Below are 27,707 nucleotides of genomic sequence, written 5' to 3' on the forward strand. Positions count from 1 at the left end.
GGACCGGGGTGAGCATCTGGCAAACATCAGGCCAGGAGAGGAGCCATCCCTGCAGCAAATGATACCAGTTAAATTGGCTCTTGCTCCCCACACTTTAGTCAAGCAAATATCGCTCATCTAACTTCGTGAGTGAGTTTTACTTTATTTCTGTGTACTGAAGGTTTTATGAGGTCAACCAATAATAATTTGGGTTCTTAAGCTTTGTAACATGAAGTTAAGACTGACTAAGACAGAAAAAAATGTGGAATAAGTTGTTTCAGGTTAACCTTGATAGGTAGCTCAGCCTCACACAGGCCCTGGCTCACTCCCCCAGAGCAGCTGGGCGAGGGCACCAGAAGGGCAACAGTGAGAAAACTCATACACTGCTATGTCAGCACAACAGACCCCAGATACATCCAGACCCCAGTGGAGTTTGCCTGTTATATACATCTTGTACAGCCCTCCCACTAAAAATGGGCTTTTTTGCTTTTGAAAACCATTAGGAAAACTTGTGGATTTTTTATCTTTAGGGCAATTGCAATGAGGTACTCCAAAAAAGAAAATAAATACTCAAACTACTACTTTTTGACTTGTTTTGAGGAACCTAACAACCAGCCAGAATGGTGCTCTATAATTATGGTATCCAAGATAGATGAACCTAAATAGTTTTTGTATAGATTTATGAAAGATCAATATTGCTGCTTCTTTTTTAAGCCTCTCCTGTGACATAGATAGATACATAGCTAGAAAAGTTGTATATTTGGCTGCTGCAGATGTGGGAGAATTTTTGACAGGTTTTCTAATATACTGAAAGAAACAATTACAGCTTTCATTATATTCTCTGGCATGGAAAAGTTTAAGATGTTACCTATAAATGTAATGTACTAGTTTCTTCTATAAAAATGGTCTAGCTTTTGGAGGAAAGAAGGTCTTCTAAGTGTATAGTATTTAGATACCTAAACTTGTAACTAATAATTTGAAGGGGTGTTGGTAATGATGGGTGATTTCCTTTCTCTTTCACAAACCCCAGGGACAACAAAAGTGGAGGTCATCATGGCTACTCCCAAAACCTGCTTTTGTTTCTGAGTCCTGTTATATATTTTCCTGGGATCTAAATTTTATCAACAAACTAAAATACAGCTTGAATCCCACTGTTCTTTTTCCTTCATAGGGGGAATACAGAGGACCAGAATACAATGTCAGGAAACCCTTGCATTTATTTTTAGGCCTATTCGTTAGCGGTTTTCCCTCCTCCCCTCCAGACAAACTCCTGTTGAAGCTGATGACTAAGGATTGCAAAACCTGCCCGTTTCTTGTGTGTTCTGCTCTTGGCTGATCTGAAGGCCTGGCGAAGTTCAACAGTTCAATGAAGCAAATAGGAACCCCTCCCCACAAGGGCACTGCACTGCCCGCATGAAACTGTGATTGTGATTAAAACAGAAAAGTGGTAGCTGGAAAGAATCTAAATGCACATTTCCTCCTGTCACTGTGTGGTTTTTGCACATACCAGATGGCAGTTTCATACTAGCTGTGAATCCTCCTGTGTGCCCTGTGGGCAAAAAAGGCAGTCCCACCTTTCTCCCTCTCTGCTCATCTCCTTGCTGGCTCCCTTGGGCATGATCTGGCAGAAAATTTAGCTCCCAAAACAGGCACAGAGAGCTGAAAGAGCAGGTGTGGTCTGGTTGCCTGTGTGGTTGCACAAGTGGCAATGCCAGTGCCAGCAGCGGCGTGGGAACATGTGCCCAGGGATCCTGGGATCGTAGGATAACACTTGGTTGGTGGCCATGCAGCCTTCAGGTGGCTTAAACAATTTTTAATATATATATGTGATATATAGTCAGGTAGGGTGGCTTAGGAGTTGGTAATGTGAATTACTGGGAGGTCTGTAGCCCCACAGGAATTCAGCAGTAGATGCCAATTAAAGGATCAAAGGAACAAAGATCCAAATGCCAAAATTAGGTGGTGATATTTGCAACCGAGGATGATTAGAATAGTGACGTGCTAATTTATGCAGCTGGAAGAGAACTTTAGAGAACGAGCAGGTATGGGTGAAGTAAAAATAATTAAAGTTATACTTAATGAGAGAAGTAGGAAAGCAGGTTAGCAATGTTTGCTCTCTAAGGAAATTAGAACGAAGATAAATGAGGGTGAATAGAGTAGATAAATAAGAAAAAAAGTAGTTAATGGAGGAAAAATGAAAATTGCTAATTTTTTCCTTTGTCTAATGATACCGTAGAAAGAAATAAGAAAAATATAATTGTGACATTGGGGGAATTTCATATTCCTTGATGATAAACCCATCTCAGCTCCTACACTATTTGATCATCTGGATAAACATCAGTAGGTAAATCCTCTACCAAAATTTATCAGTTTCAAGGAAGCAAGATTAAAAAAGCTGTTCTGTAGACGTTCATCTGTAGTTAAGGTAAAATTTGTTTTTTCTGGCTATATAGCAGCATATTTCTGCCAGTACGTTGTGGAAAAGCATCTGGCTTATTCTTGCTCACAGAAAAGGACATTACAATGCATTGTATTGTATGGTGAAACTACTGACTCGAGCATCTGTTGCAATTAGGGAGGAATCTATTGATATATTGATATCAATCCCATACGGCTTATAGGGAGTTTCTTGCTCTTAAAATTCCTGCTATTTGTATAGGGCTGGTCAAATGTAACCAGCAGGTTCCTCCAGTTGTGGAAGCATTACAGTATTTTGTGGGCACTGGGAGGGTGAGAGCTCTGAGAAAATTCTGATGGCATGGAGGGAGGCAGTGCCAGAACCGGGGACAGAAAAAACCCCTCTTGATTTCACGACTACATCATTTTGCATTAACCTAATATCTTTCTCTAAAACAATATGACCCAAAGAAAACTGGAAAGTTAAAATAGCAAAATCAGTGTCCTCTGCTAAATTAAAATTTATTACCAGGAGAAGCCAGTGGGAAAAATGTCAGCAAGGTCCGAGTGCTCAGCTGTTTGCTTGGCATTTCTTGATTTTCTTTCAAGAAAATTCTTTGCTTGAATTTCTTCTTTGCAGAGCCACAAAGGTGCCCCAGTAGCTGCAGGCACCCTTCCATACCTAGTCCCTGTGTTCCCAGTAACTCCTCATACCCTGAATCTTTGTCTCTGAATACCATCTGAAGAAGGAATCTTGTCCTTTAGAGGGGACAGTGAGTTTCAGGCAGTGTCTGGCAATTGCTTGGCCACAGGTAGTGTAATTCAGTAATTGATGTGTGCACATGATTGCTCACTACAAACCCTTAGATCCTGAATCCCGGTTTTTCTGGTAGGCTCTGTCCTTATCTCCTGGGCACCAGAAAGCTCTGCAGCTCAGACTTCCAGCATCACAAGCTGCCAGTTCTGCCTGCCAGCCTGTGCAAGGACTTCTTGCTGTTTTATTCCTCAAGTCTCTTTGGAGGTGGCCTTCTCTCACTCTGGTGGCAGCAGTCCCTGGTGCAGATGCCTCTCTGAGGCTGTGCCTGATGTCTCCAGACTTTGGTGCTTCTGGGCAAAGAACCTCTGTATACCTGAAATGTGCTCAGCCACACTGGTCTCTTTGTCCATTAAGAAGCAGTGTGTGTGAGGAGGGAGGGTAATTAACATGGAACACAAGACACTTTCCTTGAGCTCTGAGTACCTGATGGTTTCCTGTCAGTGAGTTCTCTCATATCTCTTAGGGAGAACAGAGACCACTGCAACATCCTCCTAACCCTCTTAGGTTCTAAAGCATTATACAGAATTTATACTTTACATGTTTTAAAACACAATTAAAGGTACAATTTGATCTGTCTATGGTCTGTCTAGAATTGCTGTCTGCCACAGCATATTCTTATTAATGTATAATTAATATTAATTAACACAGGTTGCAAAGAACCAGAAAGGCTTTAATAGTGTGTTTGGGGAATTCTGGAGACACAGAATGCTTGCAAAGAGAAATTTATTATTGTCTTTCCTGATAAAGTGATTTTTCAGGTGTGAACACATATTGTCACACAGAAATACAAGTTAACAACAAATATTGTGTTGTGCTTTCACCTGAGCCACTAAGCACCATGCAGCCACTCACTCACACACCTCTGACCCTGGGTAGGGAGCACTGGAAAAAAAAATAAAATGGGTGGGTTGAGATGCAAACAGTTCAATAATTGAAACAAAGTAAAATATAATGCTACTAATAACACAAATGAAAACAACAACAATATCTGTAATGGAAAGAGGGAGAGAGAGGAAAAGACTTAAAAACAATATGTAATGCACAGTGCAATTCCTCACCACCCACTGATAAATGCCCAGCCCATCCCTGAGCAGCAACCTGTGGTTCCTGGGCAACTCCCTCAAGTGTGTGTGTATATATATATATATATATATATGAAACATCTCTGTAGCCAGTTTGGATCATGCATCCTGGCTGTGATCTTCCTGCACACTTGCTTGCTGGCAGAGCATGAAAAACTGAGAAGTCCTTGATTTAGAGTGAACACCACAAGCAACAGCTAAACCATCAGTGTGTTATTGACATTATTCTCTACTAAGTTCAAAACACAGCACAGTACCAATTACTAAGAAGAAAATTAATTCCATCCCAATCTTAATCAGGTATGCATATGTACACATAGGTGTGAACCTTATCAGAGATCTTAGAACTCTACGGTGTAATTTCCTGTTTAGAAGAGAACTTAGAGATTATCGGTCACATATATGAACACAAATACATTGAATTAAAAGAAATAAAACATTAGCAAACTAAAATAAAATGTTTGTTAGTTTCAGCCAAATTTGAAGGAAAAGTTAAACTATATTAGCACTGTGAGTTGGGCTGTGTACAATTACATTATGATTGTTGGCACATTGATGGATTTCTATAGTTTTAGCTGAGATCTTAAATTTGTATCTCCTCAATTTTAACCATACAGGAGAATTTATTCTTTCTTACAGCTCACAGCTGAATTTACCTTGCTAGGTTAAATAACCTTACATTTGCCATGTTCAGAAACTAGTTAGAGAGAGCTGACAGCTTGTGGATAAGGTGGTTGTCTCTGGGTACAGTTCTACAGCTGCTAAAGGTCCGTGATGCTGTTAGTGATAAAGCACAGATTTCTGGATTTTTAACATATATGAGTTGTAACTACTACGCTGTTATTGCATATGGGACATTGGTTAAAAAGCTGAGCTAATTTGTTTTCAGTAATCAATCATTTGCTGTGAGAGGTTTCATTTCTTGTTGGTTGAAGCTGTTAGTGTAAGTATTTCTCTGAGGCAGGATGCTAGACTCGATACAAACACAGAAACCGCCAGGTCAGTTCAGCCTGCAAACTTTGCAAAATACCATAGCTCTATTTTTAACTGAGCTTCAGCACAACTCTCATGACTGCACCCATGATACTGTGTGACAAAAATAAGGCTTGATTGCAGTTTCTTTTTATCGTGGTATAGTTTTTCATCTGCCACAGTAACTGTTTTTCCAGTGTGAATGATGAACATTGAATAATGTTCACTTCTAAATATGTTTGTTCAGTGAGAGAGACAGAGAGAGAGAGAGAGGTTGTGCTCCATTTGGCTCAATTGAAGTCATCCCATGAGCCCTCAGCAGTTCTCTGCCTTTCTTATGTCTTTTTTTCATGTTCCCTCTGGTTCCCATAGAAAACCAGCAGAAACTAAACCATCTTTTTACTGAGTCTCTAGCTTCCATGTAAAGCTCATTCATGATCCTGCTGATGTATTTATTGGCCTTTGGAGATTAAATAGCACATATAGCTTTTGGAGATGAATTCCTTTATTCTGGCTATGTCTGGACCAGAGTTTAAATAGTTGAGCTCTCACTAGTTCAACTTATTAGTACTGGTATTAAAATCAGAACCTCTATTGTCATTGCATGGCTTGATTGGTTTAAAAACTCAAGAGGCTTGTTTTTAACTAATACTTTTATTGGTGCTCTTCTGAGTCTCTAGGTGCAAAAGCTTTGACTTTGATTGTGTTTCTTCTCAGCAAAGAGAGCTGGAAGTGTCTCTCTGCAGTGTCCTTAGGCCAGCAGCAGAGCTCCTGGGAGTAATGCCAAATAAATGAGGCATGGAAAAAATCATGAATTGAAAATAGTACTAACTAGGCCAATCTAATTAATACCTTCTAAACCCAGGAGTTTACAAAATGAAGGAATTATAAAAAATGAAGTAATTAGGAATAATGCATGTCCTTTGCAATCCTGGCCTTGAGACACATGGATGTTACAAGGTGTAACTAGGAAACAGGATTGGGATCATTAATAATATTCCTAAAAGAAAAAGCAAGACAGTGAATTGAAAAGACCAGGCTCAGGAGTCTGATGGGTGGGTGTGGAAGTGCTTAATGGTCAGGACTCTTCAACTCCTGGGGCTGTGCTCAGTGAGTTGTGCAAACTGAGTGTGGCAGACAGTATGAGACAGAGTATTGGGCTCCTCTTTTGCTATTTAAACTATGAACATTCAGCCTAAAAAAATACATGTCCCAGTTCACAGGGAGTCTGTGGTCTTTGGGTTTTTTTCTGGAAGGTGAAATAGGTATTGCTGGTAGGAAGATGTGGCATCGTTTATAGCTTCACTGTGATTTAATGGAGACAGAGATTCCTTCTTGGGCTGCAGAGGCTCAGACTATGAGTGCTTGAGAAGCAGTGAATTGAGATTTTCCTCTGAGAATTTCTTCCTTGAGATTTTCTTCTGAGGGAGAAAGCCTGTTGGTAGGATAATTCAGAGCGGAAATCACTGGTGCAATGATATTTTCTTTTTGATGTAGCCTGCGCATGGATTCAATTTCCTTGAACTTGCACAGTTATAACCCATGGACAGGAAAGCCCTGTCTTTGGCTATCTCTGCTGCAGCATCCTCTGTTTCTGGGATGCCTGGAAAATACAGGAAGATTCAAATGACCACGAGCTTTTCCTCCTCTGTTAACTGTTGTCATTTCCATACCAGATTGACTCAGTTCAAAGACCTCCTCTACCTGTCTGGTCCAAAAGGAGAGCTTTGCCATTAACCTTCCATGTGCAGTTGCTTGGCAACACAAGGTAAAGATCTAAACAAAAGGACAAAGAAAAATGATTTAATTCTCAAGACAGCCTGAACAGCTTTGGAGGTAGTTTCTGGTAGTAGTCTTTCTGTTGTTTGCCTTATGCTACAAAATTTTGCTCACAAAGCACTGTGACACCCTCAGTTATCACCGATATGCTGAAAAAAATCCTTGTTGCAGACACACATATGGCTGCAGAAAAGAGTGTTTCCTGGCTTGGCTCTTGCTGTCAGGGGAGGAGGTGTAAATAGAACAACAGAAAACTGCAGCTTGGTGGCATATGTTCCTCCTCACCTGGGAGCCCTGACAGCAGAGTCCCCTGCTCCTCTGGGCAGAGGAGTACCCCAAGCATGTGTCTGCTGTGACCCTCGTGTCCCTGCTCCTCTCATCCCTGGCTGGGAGGAAGCACTGGGGGCTAATTCATGCCTGTCTCCTTGCTGTCCCCAGCGCCGGGTGACATGGCTCATTATGTACCGCAGTGGCAATTGGCACTTCCACTCAGTGCTGGAATGAGATGAGTCCTCGCAAGGCGTGTAATGTATGCGCTATCCGTGCCAAAGTGGAGCCTATCTCTTGTAAAATGGCTTTGATACATCGATAAATGGAGCTAGCTGACAAAAATTCCTTAACAATGAAGTATCATTTCAAAGCCAATATTTTTTTAGAGTGCTGAAGGTACAAGGAGCCCTAATGACTAACACAGGATCGTTATGTATGCAGGTGAAAAAGAAAGATGACAAGGATTTTAAATCAATCTATCACATTATGCAGTTACCTGCCAGCAGTGAGTTTTTCACCCCTTTCATTTTCCGCTGCCAAATACCACATATTCAGGCTGGTAAGCAGAACATTTGGGGGCAGAATTTACATTAAAAATGAACCTTTTACATAAATTATGATCTCTTTTGTTTCCCTCCTGACTGATGCACTTTAGCTGTCACATGCCCATTGTAGAGGGACTATTCTTTCCCTGATGCGTGCATGTAATTCTCATTAACATCGAGGCGACTTACAAGTACTCATTTGGGAAAGACAGAACCCAAAGTGCCTCTAAATGCTTATGACAGGGGTGCCCAGATTGCCAGGTCCTGCACAAGCAACAATCCAACATGTTCATCTGGCTGAGAGCCCTTCCCTCCCCAGTGAGTCTCTCAGCCATCCTGTGAGTCCCACCACTGAACCCAGATGTCCCCCCAGACACTGACACAATCCCCCTCTGCTTCCCTCAACCCCCACAAACAACTTGAATCCTTCACTGTCTCCTGCAAACTCCCACATCTCCAAACAGCCCGGGCCATCACACCTTGCTGATGCTAGCCCATCTTTGCTGTGTGTCCCTGCTGGTCCCTGCTAGGGCCAGCAGCAGCGCTAACAGATGGCAGAACCAGGCAGCAGCAGCAGCAGCATCTCCAGCACCTGCAATGCCACAAGCTGCTCCCTCTGAGCCCCACATGGCACAGGTGTGTTCTGCAATCTGCTGGCTCCTTTCACATCATGGAGCTTCCCAAGCTGGAAAGAGACAAGCACAAGTGAATCATCCATCCCTCCTGCCTCCAGCAGGCCTCCATGAACAAAGCGGCCTTACCTGCCACACATCTCCTGCCCTCTAGTTTGACCTGCTGTTTTCTCTAGGTCTGGTACATCCGGTGTAAGAAAATGAGAGCATGCTGGTAATGGCAATCCAAACTGTGTGTGGATCACACACCCTGGTGTGGTCACCACGTGCTGGGGCTGTAAAGTGAAGGTGCTACTGCAGGAGGTTACCTCTGAAAGTGAGGAGCTATTTACACTTTGAGAAATGCTTTCAGCTTCACGCCCAGCTGACATGGTCCCCATGTTAGGCACAGGCAAGGAAATTTGGCTGCGTGAAGTTTCACTTATTCCCAGATGCTCTTGGAGCCTTAGTACTGCCACAGAAGGTATGAGACCAAAACTGAGTCTCCTGCAGACTGGTGGATTGGTAGGTGAGGGAGAGGAAAAACTACAGTTATTCCAAGGGGAAGAGGAAGGGGAAGATGACTGATGAAAGTTTGATAGGACTTTTGTTTAGTGCCTGTAACTTGTCTCAGTAAAAGAACACTGAGCCTTAGTTTCTCATTTGAATGGGGCTAACATCTCCTCCTCTGTAATACCTCCTTCCATCAGTGTAAAATAAAAACCAGCCCAAGTAATAGCCTAACATGTAGGGGAGTTTAGAGAATAAAACCACTACTACATCACTGATTCCTAAGGGCAGTCAGTCCCTATTCCAGCCTTTGAAGAAGCTGGAAGTTAATCACAACAATAAAGTAACTAAAAAAATAACAAGATAACTGCAACATTAGACAGAGAGAACAGCTTCATGGAGGAACATTCCCTGCCAGTGGCATTGGCATAATCTTAAAAGTAGAAGTCAGAAAGAGAGAAGTATGGCAAAACTGCAGATATGAATCATGGTTTCACTTTTGGGAAGAAGTAGCTCTGTGCAGAGGGAAAGAGAGAGTGAGCTGCTCTCTGGACCACCTGTTTGAGTACTGAGGCTGGGGTGATTTTTAAAATCACAGGGATATTGGGTACTTGAAGTTTAGATGAGTTTAGAAAGCACTCTTTATTCTCCAGAATTTGCCCAGTATGAAGTCTTTGTGGAGCTATCCTAAATTAAAACAACAGAACAAAACATGCCTCTGGTTATCTTATCATTCTCTATGAAGATAATCTGGGGATATGTAACTTTGAGTTAGACATTTGCCTCCTGCCAGGTAAGTGAAGGAATTCAGTTTCATAATATGTTGCAGTCAAGTAAGTTCAACAGGCCTAACAATGCACATTGTGATATTTAAGTATGCAGTTATTTTCAGTAAGAAATGTAACTCTGTTCCCCATCCCCTCTTCCCCCTTAATATCTTCTTCTTTATCACTAAAATTATTTGGCAAAAAGTCTTTTTAGTGGCAGAATGGATGGGCAAACCAAGAGTGGCAAAATGCTCTTTTCAGAAAGTGAAACTGGCAAGTGCTTGACAGATTGTAATTGTATTATGTGGCAGGTTTTTCAGGCTGGTAAAAATGTGCAATTCTCAGTATTTGCTTTCATGTGGGGAGGGGGTGTAGTCTCAGTATTTCACATATGTCACCTCAGGGGAAACAGAGCCATCATACTGGTACAGACCAGGTGTACTGGTGTCTGTGCTGAGACCAGTGTGCTTTTCAGTAGTTCTAAAATGTAGCGAATCTCACTGACTCTAAAAGTTCAAGTATCTTGCAAGAGTTGCTTCCTATGTCTGAAGGAGGGATTAAAAGGACGAGCTATGGAAGTTAGATGTGAGAGAGGATCAAGGCTGTGGGAGTGAGCAATGCATATATTGACATTTCAAGCCTCGATGAACCAAGCAGCCTTGATTCAGAGGCAGATGTAGCTACATGGCTGCTGGAACACCAGGGGTTAGTCTTTTACCCAGACAGACACCTGAGAGTTGTGAGCTGAACTGCCATGTGGAGGTGCCCAACTCTTCCCCCAGAAGGAAATTAGATGGCTGGTTTAGACCTCACTTCAAATGACTAGAGAGGATGAAGATGAATCCCAGTGCTGCAACTCAGCCTTTGATCTCTTTTTTTGTTGTTTTGCAGGAGGATGTTAACTCACTCCTTTCAGGTTTCTTGCTTCCATGTCCCTTTCTTTGCTTTCAAGGGTGCTTTCCACCCTTGTTCTTCCTTTTTCCTCATGATATGCCTGAGTAACTCTTTGGCTAGAGACAGCAAATAGAATCATGGAATGGGATCATAGAATGTTCTGAGTTGAAATGTTTCAGTATCAGGTTTTAAAATTTGTTGTGTGAAGTGGAACAAAATGAGACCTCCATTTTGTGTTGCCTTGTTTTCTTTTTGGTGACTGACTGATAGACAGCCTGGTGACTGTACTTACCTACAGGATTTAGAACCCTTTCTGCCCTAAGATCTACTGAACTGTGACCTTGGGTTGTACTGGGTTCCTCTTCACTTCTAGGAAATCTGCTGCCTGTGGACGGCTAACATCAGAGTTTTAATAGCAGAAGTTTTGTAACTTCCTTGTTACAACCCTGCCTCCAAGAAACCTACTCTGAAAGCCTTTGTGTTTCACTAGTTAGGACTTTCAAAGATGAGTAAAATGAAGCTGCAAAATGCTTCCCACTGTCAATACATTTCAGATTTTGATTTAACCCACTCTGATTCTGTGTGGGAAATCTCTCTCCCCTTTGTGGCATTATGAAGTCACTGCCCCTTGTATATGTGTTTACCTTGTCCAGTATGATTTTGAAGTGATAACTTGGGTTTTGCTACCAGGACAGATGATGCCTGATTTCAGACAGATGATTTCTGAACTAATTTTAGTTGTCTGTGCTGAGCTCCATGCTGAGGCTACACCATCACACTCAGTATGGGGGTCAGAGTGTGAACACAGCTGCCTTCCTCAGACAATTGAACATGTAAACAGTGTAATGCTTTAGTTTTAAGTAGTAGCTTTATGTTACATCCCTTTTGTGCAGGAGACTTTCTGCATTCTAGGACTGCCTTTATATGTGTTCAGATGCAAGGGGAATATCACTGCAGCAATTCAATGGGGGCAGGCAACGGTAATGTCTGGAACAAGAAGTAAAGAACTATATCCAATTGAATCCAGACAGGTGGATTTGTGCCAAGCTAGAACTCAATTAAAACACTGGGATTAAATCCACTTTTCTAGTAGCACCCTCTTTAATTAAGTGCTGAAGGCAGTAATATGACTAAGCTGTGTATCTTCTTGTTAGCCTTTCAGTGCAAAATCTTCAGAAAAGAGACAGATGAACCTAAATGTTGAATAGTTAGAAAAACTGGACAATTTGCCACAGCCAAATGCTCTGTTTTCTGAAAAGAAAACAATGTTGGTGACAGCTGGTTCTATTTCACAAGCTAAAGAAAACAATAGAAACCATTGTCTGTACAGAGATGAAGACATATGTTAGGAAACTGCAGTTACACTCATTGCTTAATGAGCTATTTCTCTTCACTTATATTTAATTATTCTATCCATGTAGAATCTAGGGTCACACATAAAATATATAGTATTTTAACTGCTCCTCAGTAACTCTTTCAATATACTCCAGCTTGTGTTCAAGCAGGTTTCAAAGCAAGCTTTAAAAACGTTCTCACAGTGCCAAATCCCTGCTTCGGGGGATCATTTTATCTTGATTGGCTGACAAGGTATGTTTTTATTCACTCCATGGGGGTAGTTTGTTTTAAAGGTCTAAAAATATCCATGGTCTTTGGAATATTAATTCTCAGAGCTGGACCTGCATTGCTCTTCAGTGTTTGGAAAAGAGTGAAGTCTTTGCAGTCAAATGATAATGATTTATTGGAAGGTGAAACTCAAGTTTCTAAGATCTGAACTGTGGTGCAAATAGAGTTCAATTACTCTAGAGATGAGATGTAATTTAAAAAGACAAATCCTGTCACTACCAATGGCCATCAAATAGATTCTACAGTCATATAGTTTTGTTGTGTGTGGAATATTGAGATGATGCCAAACCTTACAGATATATTTTAAAGTATTCTTGCTGATGCACACGATGGCCATCAGATTCTTGGGTCAAAAATCTTGGATAGATCCTATGTCCATGTTAATCAACCTCCTCTTTTTTTATCCTTTCCAGTGAAATAAAGAGCAGAAGAGTTTAAAAAAACCTGAAAAACTGCTGAATGATTGTGATGTGCTTGCCAATAGCAAACAAGCCAGCAAGTTCTCGAGACTTTGGCTTGTACTGAATAGTAATTTACAGCAGGAGCTGAGCACTGGCACTGATTTGGGGGAGAGGAGAAGATGAGACTTGTCTTCTAAAGTTTCTTTTCTATTGAAAGAAATAAACTCTCACAAACTGTAGTTCAGAGCAGCTAAATTGGATGTTTAATGAGTCCTGTGAGTTATGTGCCTGAAGTGAACCCATATCTGCTGCAGTCATGCACCAAACAGCATGTCTAGGGAGCAGAAGTTATTTCAACTGCTTGAGGAATGAGGAGCTGCTAACCTTAGAGAAAGATGTAAAAACTGGCTTTGTATATTTGTTAGCATCAGTAGTTGTTTGAAACTTGCCATCTGGTATCTTCTTACATTCAAATGTACATTACAATCTTACAGATCCTGGTTTTCATACAGTAAAGTCAACAAATACACTGCATTGGATGTAAAAATAGGTTCAGTGCTAGGAACTATAGTTAAGCTGTTATGATAAAAGACTGAAATTGTGATCTGTGCAAACAGTTATAATGATTACTTCATATATGAAAGCCTGTGTGAATTGCTAATGACCAGTCTTCTCTGCTTCTCCAGTTGGCTAACATTAACTTTGCATTTTCAATTTCTTCCATCGTCTTTTTACCATGGCACTTACTGCTTCTCTGCTAGTAGTCCTCTGAGACACTGACACTGTTTCAGCTGGCAAGAGTGAACAGCAGCCCTGAACATTTCTCCAAAAAAGCTCCATCTTTCTGTGTTGTTTTACTTGAGAAAACCCATTGAACTGGGTCTGGCAGCACCATTAGCAGGAAAAGCAGTGACATCTTGATTGCTCTGTACTTTCTCCAGCTTCAACATAGTTCAGCAGATTTGGGGACATCTGATTACTCTGATTTAAAGGGTTTGGAAATGACTAGCCATTTTCCATTTCTCTATCATCTGTGCGTTTTGTTTGCACAATATCTTCCAGACATTTGATAACATGTGCACCTAAGAGATCACAGATGTCTCCTGTACACATTCATATTTGTTTTAGAACATGCACCAACTTGAGATAATAATCATAAAAAGGTGTGTTTTTTAGAATGATTAAAGAGAGACTCAGAAAACCTTGACCTTCATTCTGCATAGTGAAGATGGAGAAACAGAAACTGTGCTTGGAAGTGACTAATATGAACCATAGAGATTTGCAAGTATATTGAAAAGTAACATGAAAAGAATATGAACGCCTCTGTTTCTTTAGTGTAGCAAGCACCAAAACATCAGAACAAGCTTTTTCAATATGGTGATTCATAGGGCATGTACTGGGCCCTGTCCTGTTTGCCCACCTAAATGCAAAAAGAAAGAAGACATGTCATGGCCCTTTTGTTAAAATGTATATTCAGATAATAAATGTAATTTTTCTTAATAAGAAACAATCAGAAAAGAACTCGAGGTTTGCTGCAAGCACAATGGTGTCAATAATAATAACAACTGTAATAATTTTTACTAACACTTCTGATGGTAATTTCTTCCAGCTCATTTCAGGGTTCTGTCAGGTTTTATTAATATACTCACTAAGCCTTCTTCTGTATTAAAAGCAGACAATGATTTTGGGTCGCCCTTCATTCTGCCTGTCATGGACATAAGTACGCTTGTTGCTGAGAAAAATACTTAACAAACCATCTAAAGTAATGGTTAGAAATGTGTGTGAAGTTATAAAATAAAGCTGTAAGTTTCAGAAGTTTGAGACTTCCTGGAGAGAATTAAGAGCTACACTTCTGAAATAGATGCTTTTTATTCACAGTCACAAGAGAATAAAACTGTAGGTAGAGCAAATCTCTAAGAAGAAAACCCTCAACTTTATGTGAAGTTACACACATAGATCAGAACAAAACCAAAACACAAAAAGAAGTGAGAAAATGAATAGATTGTGAGGTAAGTGACTATAGGTCTGAACTGCAGCACTGTAGGAAACTCTGTAATTACCTTGTAGAACCAGAGAAAACCAATTTAAGAAGCAAAATTTAGCAGGCCTATAAAAAAACTGGTTGAATTCTTAGTTCCAGACTCTGAATAATGACTAGACCCAAGGCTACCTAAGTATGAGGGTCGGATAAAGCTTCCTCAAGGCATATCATAAATCTGGACGTAGCAGTGGCTGGCACAGTGATGAAGGATCCACTGTTCTACCTACCTTCAAACTACACATTTGCATCCAGTACTGAACCAGAGCCACTGGGTTTTGAGCCTCCTACTATAGCCTAAGTGATTAAATTTTGCTTGTGCTTGCTGACTAGCAGGTGGACAATGATTCCAGAGGTGAAAACAAGCAGAGAGAACAGCCTGAAAATACTTCTGTGTGTAGAGAAGCTCTTTGCATTTCTAAATGCATTACACCATCAGAAGGAATCCACAAGCCTGACTAAAACCTTATGATATTTAATAACTGCACACACCTTTACTTTTGGGCAGACACTCCATTCTAGTGCTTCTAGTGCTCCTTCACTTTCTGACGTAGGACCACGGCTACATCTCAGCAGGTATGTGCAATGTTTAATACATGAACAATGTGACATTGGGTAAAATGTATATGTTGTTAATCAGCAGCAGCTCTGAAGAAAGTTGGCAACAAGGTTGAGAGCTCTATCGCCACTGATGTCTAATGAAGTGCCTTTAGCAAGTATGTGTCCATATGAAACCACAAAGGTCAGGCTTGTGTTGAGCTGTACACTGTATTTGAAACCCAGAAGAAGCAGAAATCTTTATTAAAGTTCACAGACTGTGTGAAATGAGACTTGATTAAAATTATACAAGTTGTTAGCTCTGAATTGGTTCTTCATGTGAAAGGAACAAAACTCACCACACATAACTGTTCAGTATAAAAAGCAGTGAAATATTCTTGTGCATTTAAAGCAGTGCTTAGCATTGTAATAAAACGCATGGTTCAGTTATAATGTGGGGTCAGTAATGCAAGGAGCAAGAAGTATAGCGTTAAATTAAAGAAAATGAGAGATCTGACTGACTATCAGTTTAGCGCTATTACTCATGATGAGAAGCAAAATGAAGTTCATGACCCCATCTACTCTGCCTCTACTCTCTGTTCCTTCGTGTCCTTCATCAGGAGGCACTTTCTCAAGGAGATTCATAAATCCATAGTTTTCTCCAAAGAACTGGCAGACACAAATTCTAACTCTTCTAACCACCATACTTCTGTAAACAGAGAAAGAAGAGCTGCTACTCTATGGCAAGTTACTACATTTTCTAGTTGTGAGATGTTTGGTATTTTTGTCTTAAACCATATGGTGACATCCTCACAGCATTTTTTTAGTCTGTCTATCTAGTGCTGCATGCATTTGCCTGCAGTACGTAGCACAGAAGAACCAAATAGTCGTCATATTAAGTTATAATGACTATTATAATGCATGTAACCTATTTATTATCCATAGTAATCAACTGGTAATGGTTTATTTCACTTGGAGAGCAACCTGATCTTTTCCAGAAAGCAGCTACAATTTAAGTTTTCATAAGAGGACTACTAACAGGCTCTTTGGTAAGACACTTACCCTATCGAGAAATCCATCTTTTGCAATAATGGCTATTAAGAGCCATAAACTAATTGTAGATAATGGCCTCCCATTCAGCAGCAGTAATTCAGCCACTTTATCAAGATATATGGCTTTAAGTTGACCACTTTAAGACCTCAGTACGCATGAAGAAAAGGGTATAGATTGTGAAAAGACTTGTTAAAAGTAGCAAAGATGATCCTTAGTCACCTAGAGACTATGGCAGTGAAATAATAGTCCAGATTTCAGGTGAACTTTCAGTGACCTCCTCTTGCAAACAAGATAGTGATGCAAAACAACCATCAAGCCAGGAGAGGCCCCATCAGTGGGGCAGCATCAGATGAAAGAATGGGAGATCTGGTCCTACACTGGGCTTCCCAAGCTGGCAAATGGGAGCTGGGGTGCCCTGCACCATACAAGACAGAGCCTGGGGAAATGTGGCTTAATTGGCAGCCGTCATCTTAAGAAGAAGAAAGGCCAAAGAAATGTGAAAGGAAGATTAAATAGTGTAGGGCATGAAAAATGCATTTAAAAAGCAGGTTATGAGTACAAAATGGTACCACTTCCTGCATATAGTTGTTTGGAGAACATGCAAAGGGCTTGGTGTTGAGGGCCAGTGATCTTTCACATAAAGAGTCATTGTACTGACTTCTTCTTGCCTCAGTCTCAGAGATGCATGGTTGTAAGGAGAGGGTCTGAAGTGATGCAGGGTCCCCAGGTGCAAAGGAGAGCCACTTTATTCCAAAACCCCAGCCTTTTAAAGCAATTAGCCAATTACCAGCTACATAGTTTTAGAACATAAACATAATTCAACCAACCACCATACACCACAATGTGAACATTTGGTTCACATAACTTGTTTTTCTACCTCCAATTCAGCTGAGCCACTTTCCCACAGTCCTTTTCTTCTTAGCAGAAGTAACAAGCCTGAGCTGTGATTTTACAAGGCCTTCCCTTTGTAAGGTTTTACCTATATGCAACACATGGTAACTCTATAGAAATAAGATAGAATAAATAGAACATGGATTAGTCCATGTGAGCTGTAGGTGGGACTGAGTTGTATTTCAGTTAACTCCTTGTTTTGCCTCCCATCTTCTGGAGACTGATTAAAAGAGAAACTAATAGAACCAAGAATAAGAAGGTCCTTTCTGATTTACTCTTAAAACAAAGTATTTTTCTGCTTTTCTTCCATTTTGTCAGCCATGCTTGGGGTAAAACCAATACTTGCCTACTTAGACATTCCTGTGTTCTCATCACTTTGCAGACTTGTTAACCTTTTCCAGATGTTACAGGTGGATTTTCAGAAGGTTCCAGTGGCTGTCTCCTTACTGCTTCACAGACATCTCAAATACTACCTTCAACCAGTCTGGTGACTTTCCTCTTCACTCCACAAAAACACATTTTAAAATAAAAATAAATTTGTATTTCTGTACATGTTAAATGGATTTTTTTCAGTTGTGTAAATAGAAGCTGGATAGAGATATTTTTCTTTTGTGTTGTTTGTTTTGTTTTTCTTGATGATAGAGCTATGAGAAACATAGATCTAGCAGGTTAAAAGTAGAGAAAGATGAAACACTGTGGTCTGCTTGGTAGTCTCAAAAGGCAAAATGAGAATGACCAAATGACCTGCTCTGGTATGCTCACAGTTATAAAGCTAGTAAGTAAATATTTATTAAGAATATTAATATAAATATTTAATTAATGCAAAGATATCAAGCATTATGTTGAATGCATTGAGGATCCCTGAAAGGTAGATTATTTATTAAAGATGTAGTGTCTGGGTCTCTGACATGGAGTACACATCCCTGGTACGGATGTGGAAGAGGAGGTGTGGAATAAAGTGGGTTCTTCCTTCTTCTGACAACATGGTATGTGTGGCATTGGGTGGCTTATTTCATGCTATTCATTCCTTAGTAGTGCATAGGGAAGTGTTATAAAAGTATTTATGCAGTGAAGGAAGCATAAATTGCACTACAGAAAAATATATTAACAGTAGAAAACCACACAAGCCAGTAGTTCAGCCCAGGCAATTTAGTTTGAAAAAAGTGGTGTAAACCACTTTTGTTGCAGAGGAAAGGGAATAAAGGTGAAAAGATTTCAAGATGAAAATGATGCATGAAGAATGCCAATCTTACAGCCCTGAGATGCTGCCTGGATCTTCAAAGCCACATCCACGCCCATTGACTCTGAGTTTAGTAATCCACCATTTGGGTTCAGCTAACAGATGGGTTGGTACCCCCACTCCCTTCTTCCATGCCTGTGGATTTAAAAAGTGCCTGGCAGATGCCAGAGATATTTTTATATTGCAGATTTTTTTTTTTTTAGAATTGTGAGGTTGGTTTTTATATTCTGTCAGGGAAAAATGAAGTAATTGAAATGAAGGGAGTTTCCTGGTAATTGTCTTAGCAGCTCCTGTCACCAGAATTATTTGTTTCCTTAGGCAAGCCCTTTATCCTCCAGACTCTCAGCATCGAATCCCTCAGTCTTTGTCATGGCAGCACCTGCCAAACCCTGCCAAACCTTGTCCTTACCTTCTGCCCTTGAGAGAAACACCTGACCTGTCTCTCTCTCTGGTACCAGCAGTGCCCCAGTAAGACTGCAATTCCTTTTTCAGTTCAGACGCACCTCACCCATTATGGAAACACAACTGTCTGTAATAAAATACAGTACATGGTGCACAGTGATGCAGCACAATGACAGGGACATGAATCAAATGTCTGAGAGATGAGTAAAAACAATGTAAATTTAAATAGGAGAATATGATTATTGAAGATGGAATTAAGTTTGAACACGTGATAAGACTCCATCCGTCTGTGAAAAATGCCAGAAGATTTTTTAATGAGATTTTCGGTTATAAACGTTGAGACACCATCAGTCCTGAGGTGATAAGATTAGAGCTTGATTGTGTGTAGCTATGAGAATGGAAATGTATATAGAGAACTGACCTACTGTGGAAAAGCTATTAGAGACTACAGGGGGACTAATCAGCAAATAAAACATCTATACAACATATCCCAAGGCAAAAAAAAAAAAAAAAATAAAAAAAACCCTCCACACATGCTCTGTTATAATTTAACAGACACTTGTAGATAAAATTGTGGTTATGATGACTTGAGGCATAAAATGATATAAAATAGGGAGTTAAAGCTTTAATAGATTAATGTTGCTTGAACCAATATGCTGTTAGGCATAATGTATTGCAAAGGACAGGGCAATTAAGGAATGAGAAGGGAATTACTTCTGGGATGTAATGTCCAGATGCTACAATCTGAAAACTCAACCCAACTTTGACATTCGACTTTGGCAAAGCAGCTTAGAAGAACTGACTTGGGAACCGACTAATTGTACATATGAAAAGAATTGTGAGGGTCAAAATTATAGCTGTGTTAGCTTGCACCTGTCAGGTCCTGGTATGCCCCAGAAAAGGTAGGTTCTGAGGCTGGAGGAGCTTCAGCCCCACCAGGAGTGGCAGCTTTGCTCCAGAGGGCAGGTTGGCACAGGTGGGCACTGCTGGCGTTTCCATGCTGCTCATGGGCCTCACCCAACCTTACACCAACAGTGCTGCCCCCACCCTCTCCTCTGCATCTGCCTTTTGCTTTGCAATTGTATTTTATGTGCTGCCAAAAGCAAAGGAAATGGCTACATGGCTGCTGGATCTGGGATGGATGGTACATTTGATTGGTGAAATGATAAAGGGGTTTGCTTTCACTACCTGCCAAGGACACCTCTTACAGACCATGACCCTCATAGCTGTGCACTTCTGGCACTGTTTGCAGCTGACCCATCTGTTATTTCCATCTGCTCTGACTTTTCCTCAAGTTTACAAGATATGTGCTGAAAAGTAATTCAGCTCTCATTGCACCATTTTTGTTCTTGCTTTATGCAGCCTATTTAGTGTGGAAAACTGAAGGTTTAGTGCCAAGCACTTGTTAGCTTCTAGGCAAATTAATTTTCCCTGAATGAAAGAAAGAGAATTTTCTTAACTTTAAATACTTGTCTCTCTTTCCTGAGCTTCATCCTCAATAGATTCACTTTATAGATTTCCCTTTTTCACTGATCAATTCAATTGCCATTTATTTTCCCTTGAAGAGCCCTGTGGCTGGTTATCACAGAAGCAAAGAGAGTGCTATGAAGTACACCTCTAAGGAATTTGAGTGTAGTGGCTCTATGGACAGCAACTTTCACAACCACCTTTTGGGAGCAATCCCTACTCTGAGCAGGGACTTTGCTCAGGTGCTTGCTGGAGTTACCTCTTATATTTTAAACAGGTATACACAATGCTGCTCTTTTGAGGAGACAAAATTCAATACAATCTTTTCAAGTGTTAAAAATGGATCAAGTATATGGTAATAAGTACAGTATTTTTCCCATGAGTAGTAAAGTAGCTGAAGGAAAATGTTTATACTCCATCTAATGACATACTGACAGTCTGTGCTTTGTTCATGTGTGCAATGTAAAGAAAAGATCTGTCAAACTTAACACACAGAGTGCTGAGTATTTAAAGGAAACAAAATAGGTAAGTGTTGCTTAAAGCAGGAAATGTTAAATCTAAAGATTCTGATCTGGATGCAAGTTTTGTCAAGCTCTCTCTGCACACGACCATGTGTTCCATAGGTAAGTTTGGCACCCAGCTGATTCCCAACCAGGCCCAATAGGCTCCCCTGGCTGCATTTGCTCCCATCTTCACCTTGTTCTCTGCCTTGGGGAATTTGGCCACAGTTGAATACGTCCTGATGAGTCCATAGGAAATTTGCAGGGAGCTTATCAGTGCAAACAGGAGCAGAGACTCAGAGGAGTAACACATCAAAAACGGGCAGTACTTGGCAGTAAATCTCAGCCCTGCCCAAGGGGGGTGCAACTCCTGCACAGGGTGTTACACTGGGTGGCCCATGGCAAGGGGCAGTGGTGGCAAATTTGTCCCCTTCAGTCCCAGCAGTTCGGCTAAAAAAGCAGGTTGTGGGAGAGCATTCCAGCAAGGAAAGAGAATGGGTCAGGCAAAGGTGAATGCCTCTATCCTAAACAATGAACAAAACAACCAAGGTATCTGTTGGAGCTGCCTGCTAAGAAATACAATTGTGATTGAAACTCTGTGCTTGTTGCAAGATGCTAAATAAAACCATCCATTTAATAATACCAGTCCATTTTAGTATAATAAAATACATCAGCTATGGGATATTTTATGAAAATGTTTAATTCAACTGTTTCTTTGGAATGTAGTAGTCATAGTTTGGAAATTTAAGTTACAGTTCAGTTCTATGTGTTTTTTTATGCTACTCAGTGTCTGAGAATACAAATGTCATTTAAAGTTAAGGCTTCGCTGTTCATTTTGAAACAACAATTTACAAGTGTCATATTGTCATAGAAAATAAAAATTTCTGTAAAAAAAATTTGCACAAAGTTTTATGATGGTACAAAACATGAAGCAATAATATACCAGTAAAATGAAATCATTTTACTACAGAAGATTTTTATAGTTTTTCAATAAAGAAAAAAATATGTTATTTTACACTTTAAAAATTATGAAACAATCTAAAACAATATAAACTGAACATTTTGTAACACTGCCTTTACAAATTAATAACTTTATAAACATATAATTTTTTTAAATATATTTATCAGTGCAAGATACTTTTCAATGTAAAGTTGCAGTATCATTTTTCCTTTAAAGGGCAACTTTAATTCTATTACCTTTAGAGAAATCAAATCTTCAGTGCTAGATCCTCATTATCATAGTAATGCCTGAAGACCACAAAGGAGATAAATTCTTTTTAATGTTCATTATTCTCAGTATGTTAAAAGAAGGAAAGAAACCCACCAACTACCAGTTTTTCTGTTCAAATAGATCAAGACCCAGAGCTGGTCTGGAATCTATTGAAATCAGTGGGAATATTTCAAAAGGTTTTGGGCTTGGGCTCCCCAATGGGATTTTCTCTTCAAGGCAATATAAGCATGTAACTCTTAGTCAAGTTAGTGGACTAGAAGTTTTTTCAGCTAAGGAGAATAGACCCTTAATTCCTGACTCACACAGAGGTGGAGTGCTGAAAATAGTTTTGAAAAATCTTTTTCTTCTTTGGATTAATTAACTAGCTGCTGCAATGCCATTATGGTCAAATTACAGTGTTAGAAACCAATGAAAATTCTATCTCTGACAAAGTGAGTCTGTTGCTTGGGACATCTCATGGACTAACTTTCAGGCAAAACTTTCAGGCTTTAGGTGCACTGTTTCACCTTTTGGAGGACCCAAGGCTGAGAGGCTGGGGAGGTAGCTCTTCCATCAGTCTAAGGTTTGATGACCTGAAGTCGGTGCTTGGGTTTTCCTCATAGTCATTGCCTTTAGGACCCCTCTGAAGTAGCAACTGCCCATGTATTTTTTTCTACTGCATCTTCCTTTAAAATATTTTCAACTTCAAACCTCATTTTCACCTACTGTCTCCCTCCTTTTTCTTCAATTTCTGGGTTACTAGTGGGTTTTCTACATATTTTTCTATTTTATAGTTCATACTGGTGAAATTACACACTTCAAAACATTTGGTGCATAAATAGGGGTGGATTCTTTTGCTCCAATTAATTCAAGGCTGAATCACCCCTTCTTTAATCCTAATCCTGGACAGGATATTTCATTGCTCTTCTACAAAAGCAATTTTGGAAAAGACTAGCTCAGAAAGTCCCGCTCACTTCCCCAGCTCTACTCAGGAAATTCAATGAATTCAGCACTTGGTAGGTAGCACTTCCCCATGTTTGCACTGGTTTTCTCTGCTGGTTGGTGGATACCCAGGGGAAGGTTGAAGCTGCTCCCCAGTTATGGCTGTGCTGTGTGCAGGTCACTGCAGAAACCCAGGGGCTCCCCTTGCACCTGCAGGAGAGGAGTGACCCCTCTGCTCCTTCGCTGCCTTGTATGGACCCCTGTGGGAAACGTCCTCGTGTTTCTTTTTACCCTGTTGGACCAGCTGCATAGGCTGCTGAATATTATTTGACCTACAGTATTTGCCCTAAAATGTTAAAAAAATTGTCACATCATTGTCAAACACATTTTTCTGACAGCTCAGAGTACTCAGTTCACTGCACTGGTCACTGCCTGCACTTGTGGTCAACAGAAACCTCCTGGTATGAAATGCCAATTTGATATAACATGATGAACATACCCTACATACATTGTGGGATTTCATTCCACCCTCACTACCCACTCTTAAGCCCAATTAGCATTGATTAGCATGAAAATACATGGTTACCGAGAGAACAGAACTCCGAGTTCAGGTAGGGCCAAGAGGAGGAAAGTTTCTTGTTCTAAAGGCAATCTTTTCTGTAAGGGAACATTTTCCCCAGTGTAATTAACAGGCAAGCTGTTCAGGATAAAAGATATGTTTTACGACATCAGGAAAAAAGATACTGTCACTTTATGCTGTTAAGAAGAAACCCAAAGTTCGACTTTGGAGGATAAAATTAAGAATTTTCCCTTATTTTTAACACAAACTCTAATAAAATCCTTTGCCATTACCAGCAAGTTAAAGCTGAATTTTTCTTTCCTTGGCAATGGCAAATGCTTATGCAACCTACTCAGAGAGACAAAGAGAGAGAGAGAAAGAGAAGAGAAAGGGAGAGAGATTTTACATTTGAAAATACATTCTATATGAAAGAACAATAAAAGGGGATATTGCAGCTTTATACAAAAGGGTCAAGAGACATGAAGTTGAAATACAGAAAGCAGAACAATCAAGCCAGGCGGTCAAATCTGATTAGCCCCTGCCTTGGCTAAGGCTGTTTTCTTACACTGAAATATACTTTACTTTTAGTCAGTGAGCCATCAGAATATGATTAAAGACAAGGGCGTAACTGCAGAGAAGCTGTAGTTCATGTTAACACAATGAGAAGCAGTACAAACAAAAAGGCACTTGAGAGGACATACACTAGCCAGTGCCAAGGACTTTTTTTGTTTAGTTTTTAGGCAGTTCACTTGGTTACCAGTTGTGTCTGATGATGGCACATACTCTTTTATGGAGTTCACAAGCACAAAATTTAGTACAACACTGAAAAACATCAATAAAATTTGACTGTATTGCTTCGTAAACAGAGCTGACACGCTATATCGGTACTGATGCAGCAGTACTTTCATAAACATCCTAACCCTTCTTTGCCTATGCACAACACGAGCAATTATACACAAATACAGGTGCAGAAGTCCACTAAATTGCTGTTACTCCAATATTTTCTGGGCACTGAGCTACAGACAGCATGTCCATCCAAAGGACCCCACGGAATACATTTTGTGACAGCATCTTGGATTTTGCACAGTAAAAACAAAATTATCCATTAACGGAAAACAAAAGAGAGGGAGAGAAAGAAAGACAAAATGAACTATAAGTCAATCATACTTGGTCTCAACACCAGCATTCGATTATTTCAAATAAAACCAACAGAAAAAGCAGACTGTACATGATTCAGGTTGTTAACACAGATTGTTGTCCATGTTCATCGGTTACACACTCATTGAAGCTCCTGAGAAAAGCCTGGCTCAGTGTCATCAATGCACTTTTCAGCCTGTACAGTAAAAGATCAACGGTTCCCCAGCACGACCGAGCTATGTCCTTCCATCCCGATTCTCTGACTTCTCCAATTGCTTTACACCTTCATGCTTCCGAGTATGAATTCTGTGTGTTTAGTTTATCTTTTTTCAGTTTTACACCATCGACCAGTTCAAAGTTATAATTCTCCAGTGCAGACAAGTTCCTCTCTGACATCCCATTGTGCCAACAGGCACAGTACAGAACAACTCCACAGATGGCTCCTAAAAGCACCCCGAGTGCACTCATGGCTATGATGGTAATGAGGATTGGATCTAGGGTCTTCAGGACATTGCCTGGCTTCCTGGAGATGTTGTCATCATAGACGTCACCTGTACGGTATGGAGGTGTAAACCCTGAAATTGAATAAAGAATTGCAAAATTTTCAGAACTAGTCCTAGTTGGAACTCTGTTTAATGAATTGGAAAATTTGAGAAGACCATCGATTCTTTTTAACGTAAGTTTTTTACATAATTTTAAAACCTAGCTTCTTCAAGGTGGTCATAAATAGCTAAGAACTGTAATGTCACCCAAATAGCTGTGGATTTTTTCCAGACTCCTCTCCAACCTTTAAAACTGCTGCTTGTTAGTAGAGCTCTGGTTCTGCCTTGGATTAAGTGAGAGTCTTGGGAGTGAATAATGAGGCCTTGTGATTATATTTTGCCATATTGCAGTATATAGCTCAAAAATGTTGATCAGATCCTACTCAGCTCAGCGTGAGAGGTTAGAGCCTTAGACATTGATTGGGAAAATCCAGCCATTTTATTTCTACTCAATGACTTTAGGACTGGATCTTGAAGTGCAAATAGTGACAGAACTGACACAGAACAGCACTCTGCCCTCTTGGGTAAAATATTCATTGGGTATCATAATGTTTTCCTTCAACTTTTTAGTTTATGAAAATGATCCAAAAGCAGAAAGTGCTGTAATTGTTGCTGGAAAAGCCAAGAAGTATTTTTGGACAAACTCACTCTCTTTCACTGAAATCAATTATAGCAAACCTGTTGGCTGTAACAGAAAAAAATTAAGCTCATTGCCTGAAAAATGCAAGCATATTTTATTATTGGAACAATATGACAATTATGATCCATTTAATGATCCATTTACCATTATCATCATTGGAAATGATAGTGCTTTGCTAGACTGGTCATAAAATGGCATTTTCAGCCAGGTCTGTAAAACATTTAACCTGGAGAGTTTTGAGCCTAATTACTGAGGCACAGTGTGAGTCATAAATTGTAAGATATAATGATAAAGCTTTCTTCAGCAGTGGACAAGCTGTTGCCATTTAGTTCAATAAACTATATTAGTTAGCATTAGTTTGACATTAGTAGTAGTTATGCTAAGGCTTGGTAGGCCACATGTAACCTGCAGATGAACTATACGGCAGATATTGCAAAGTAAGCAGTGTAACTAGGAGATAATCTAGGAATGTACTCTTGGCAAAATTTAAATGTCAGAGAGATAATTGTACCAGGTAGTGAGAGAGAATTAAGAAATTATGATGATGAAGAAATCGTGTAGAAAACATATAAAAACCCTGTGATTTTTCTGTGAAATGGGGCTCTGTCTTTGGACGCTAGTCCACAGGCTCCCGGGCCCTCAATAAAGCACCGCATAAACGACTTCGGTTGTTTGTGTTTTCTTCGGATCGGGCAACAGTTTTCTGGCGACCGCGGCAGGACTCCGAAGGTGCCTGGGGCGGTTCGCGTTCTGATCCACTCCACGCCGGCACCGAGTGATTCTCGGGGAGTCATCGGTTCGTCCCCGCCCCCCGCACCTGACGGACGACTGCAAAAGGTAAGCCCGAAGGTGCTTTATTTCTTTCTGGTTTGGGTGCCTGCTCATAAGACGAGGCGGCGATCCTCGCAGGGTTGGGCTAAGACGTCTGGTTGGGAAGCCTAGGCGCCGGCTGTCAGACGCGGCGAAAGCTGCGCAGGTCCGGCACTTGCCCCTCGCGGCGTCGAGAAGCGGCAAGTTGGATTGGTCTGGTATTTATCTGGTATTTATTTGGTATTTAGTCCTTTTGTTTGTTTATTTTGGATATAATTGTTAGTTGAATTTGTTGCTGCTAAAAAGGAAACTACCTCAGTATTGAAGTGATTGTTGTGTGAGTGCGTGGTATGATTGATTTTGTTGGACTGTTAATATTGATTGTGGTTTTTATTGTTTCATATATTGCTTGCATATTGGTTGTTGCTATTGGTTACTGAGTTTTTGTACGGCTGTGAGTAAGGTATAAAATGCCATTCAAGACACTTAAGTTTATGGTTCAGTCTAATAAAGGTATCCAAGAAAAATACCCCGCTGGGATGTTTACTGAAGAGGTGGAAAAGTGAAAGGTTTTTCCAGGAGATGAGTAAGGACAAAATGATTGACTATTGTAATCATTGGTGGCCCGAATATCGGCGAGAAGGGCCGTCATGGCCAGAGAATGGTACTGTAGATTTTGACACCATAAATTCGTTAATGCGCTATCTGGAGGAAAATTGAAAAATGGGATGAAATACAGTATTTAGACCTGTTCCATTTACTGCGCCGTAAGAAGGAGTGGCAGACTGAGTGTGGGATAATGGTATTAGAGATGAAAGAATCCAAGTGCGGGGGTTGTAAAGAAGGATCTAAATGTGTTCAGTGCTTGGCCTTAACCTCTCGACCAGAGGAGGATTTGTCTTTAATGGTGTCACCGTGCGCTCCCTGCTTCACCCACCCCTCCTGCTGTCTTAACCCCTCCTGCTGTCTCAACCCCTCCTGCTGTCTCACCTCTTCCCTCTGTCTCACCCCATTCCTCTTTGTATCCACCGTTACCAGAAACCAGTACTGAGGATGAGGATGAGGATGAGGAGGAAGAGGTGGCAAATTTAA

The 27,707-nt window shown here is 40.4% G+C and overlaps 1 protein-coding gene across 6 annotated transcripts in view; it reads right to left on the reverse strand.

Moving 5' to 3' along the window:
• Nucleotides 1–21,457: 21,457 nt before the first annotated feature.
• NRP1 (neuropilin 1) overlaps nucleotides 21,458–27,707 on the reverse strand; it is a 122,778-nt gene continuing 116,528 nt past the window's right edge. For all 6 annotated transcript variants that reach the window (XM_088051848.1, XM_088051842.1, XM_088051836.1 and 3 more), the window contains exon 18: nucleotides 21,458–25,198. In XM_088051848.1, coding sequence (XP_087907974.1) covers nucleotides 24,909–25,198 — 290 coding nt within the window. In that variant the 3' untranslated portion in view covers nucleotides 21,458–24,908. The remainder of the gene's footprint in view (nucleotides 25,199–27,707) is intronic.

The sequence above is a fragment of the Pseudopodoces humilis genome, chromosome 1 (assembly GCF_049639895.1).
Source record: "Pseudopodoces humilis isolate 2021_Gansu_Grassland_sample_001 chromosome 1, ASM4963989v1, whole genome shotgun sequence".
Lineage (NCBI taxonomy): Eukaryota > Metazoa > Chordata > Aves > Passeriformes > Paridae > Pseudopodoces > Pseudopodoces humilis.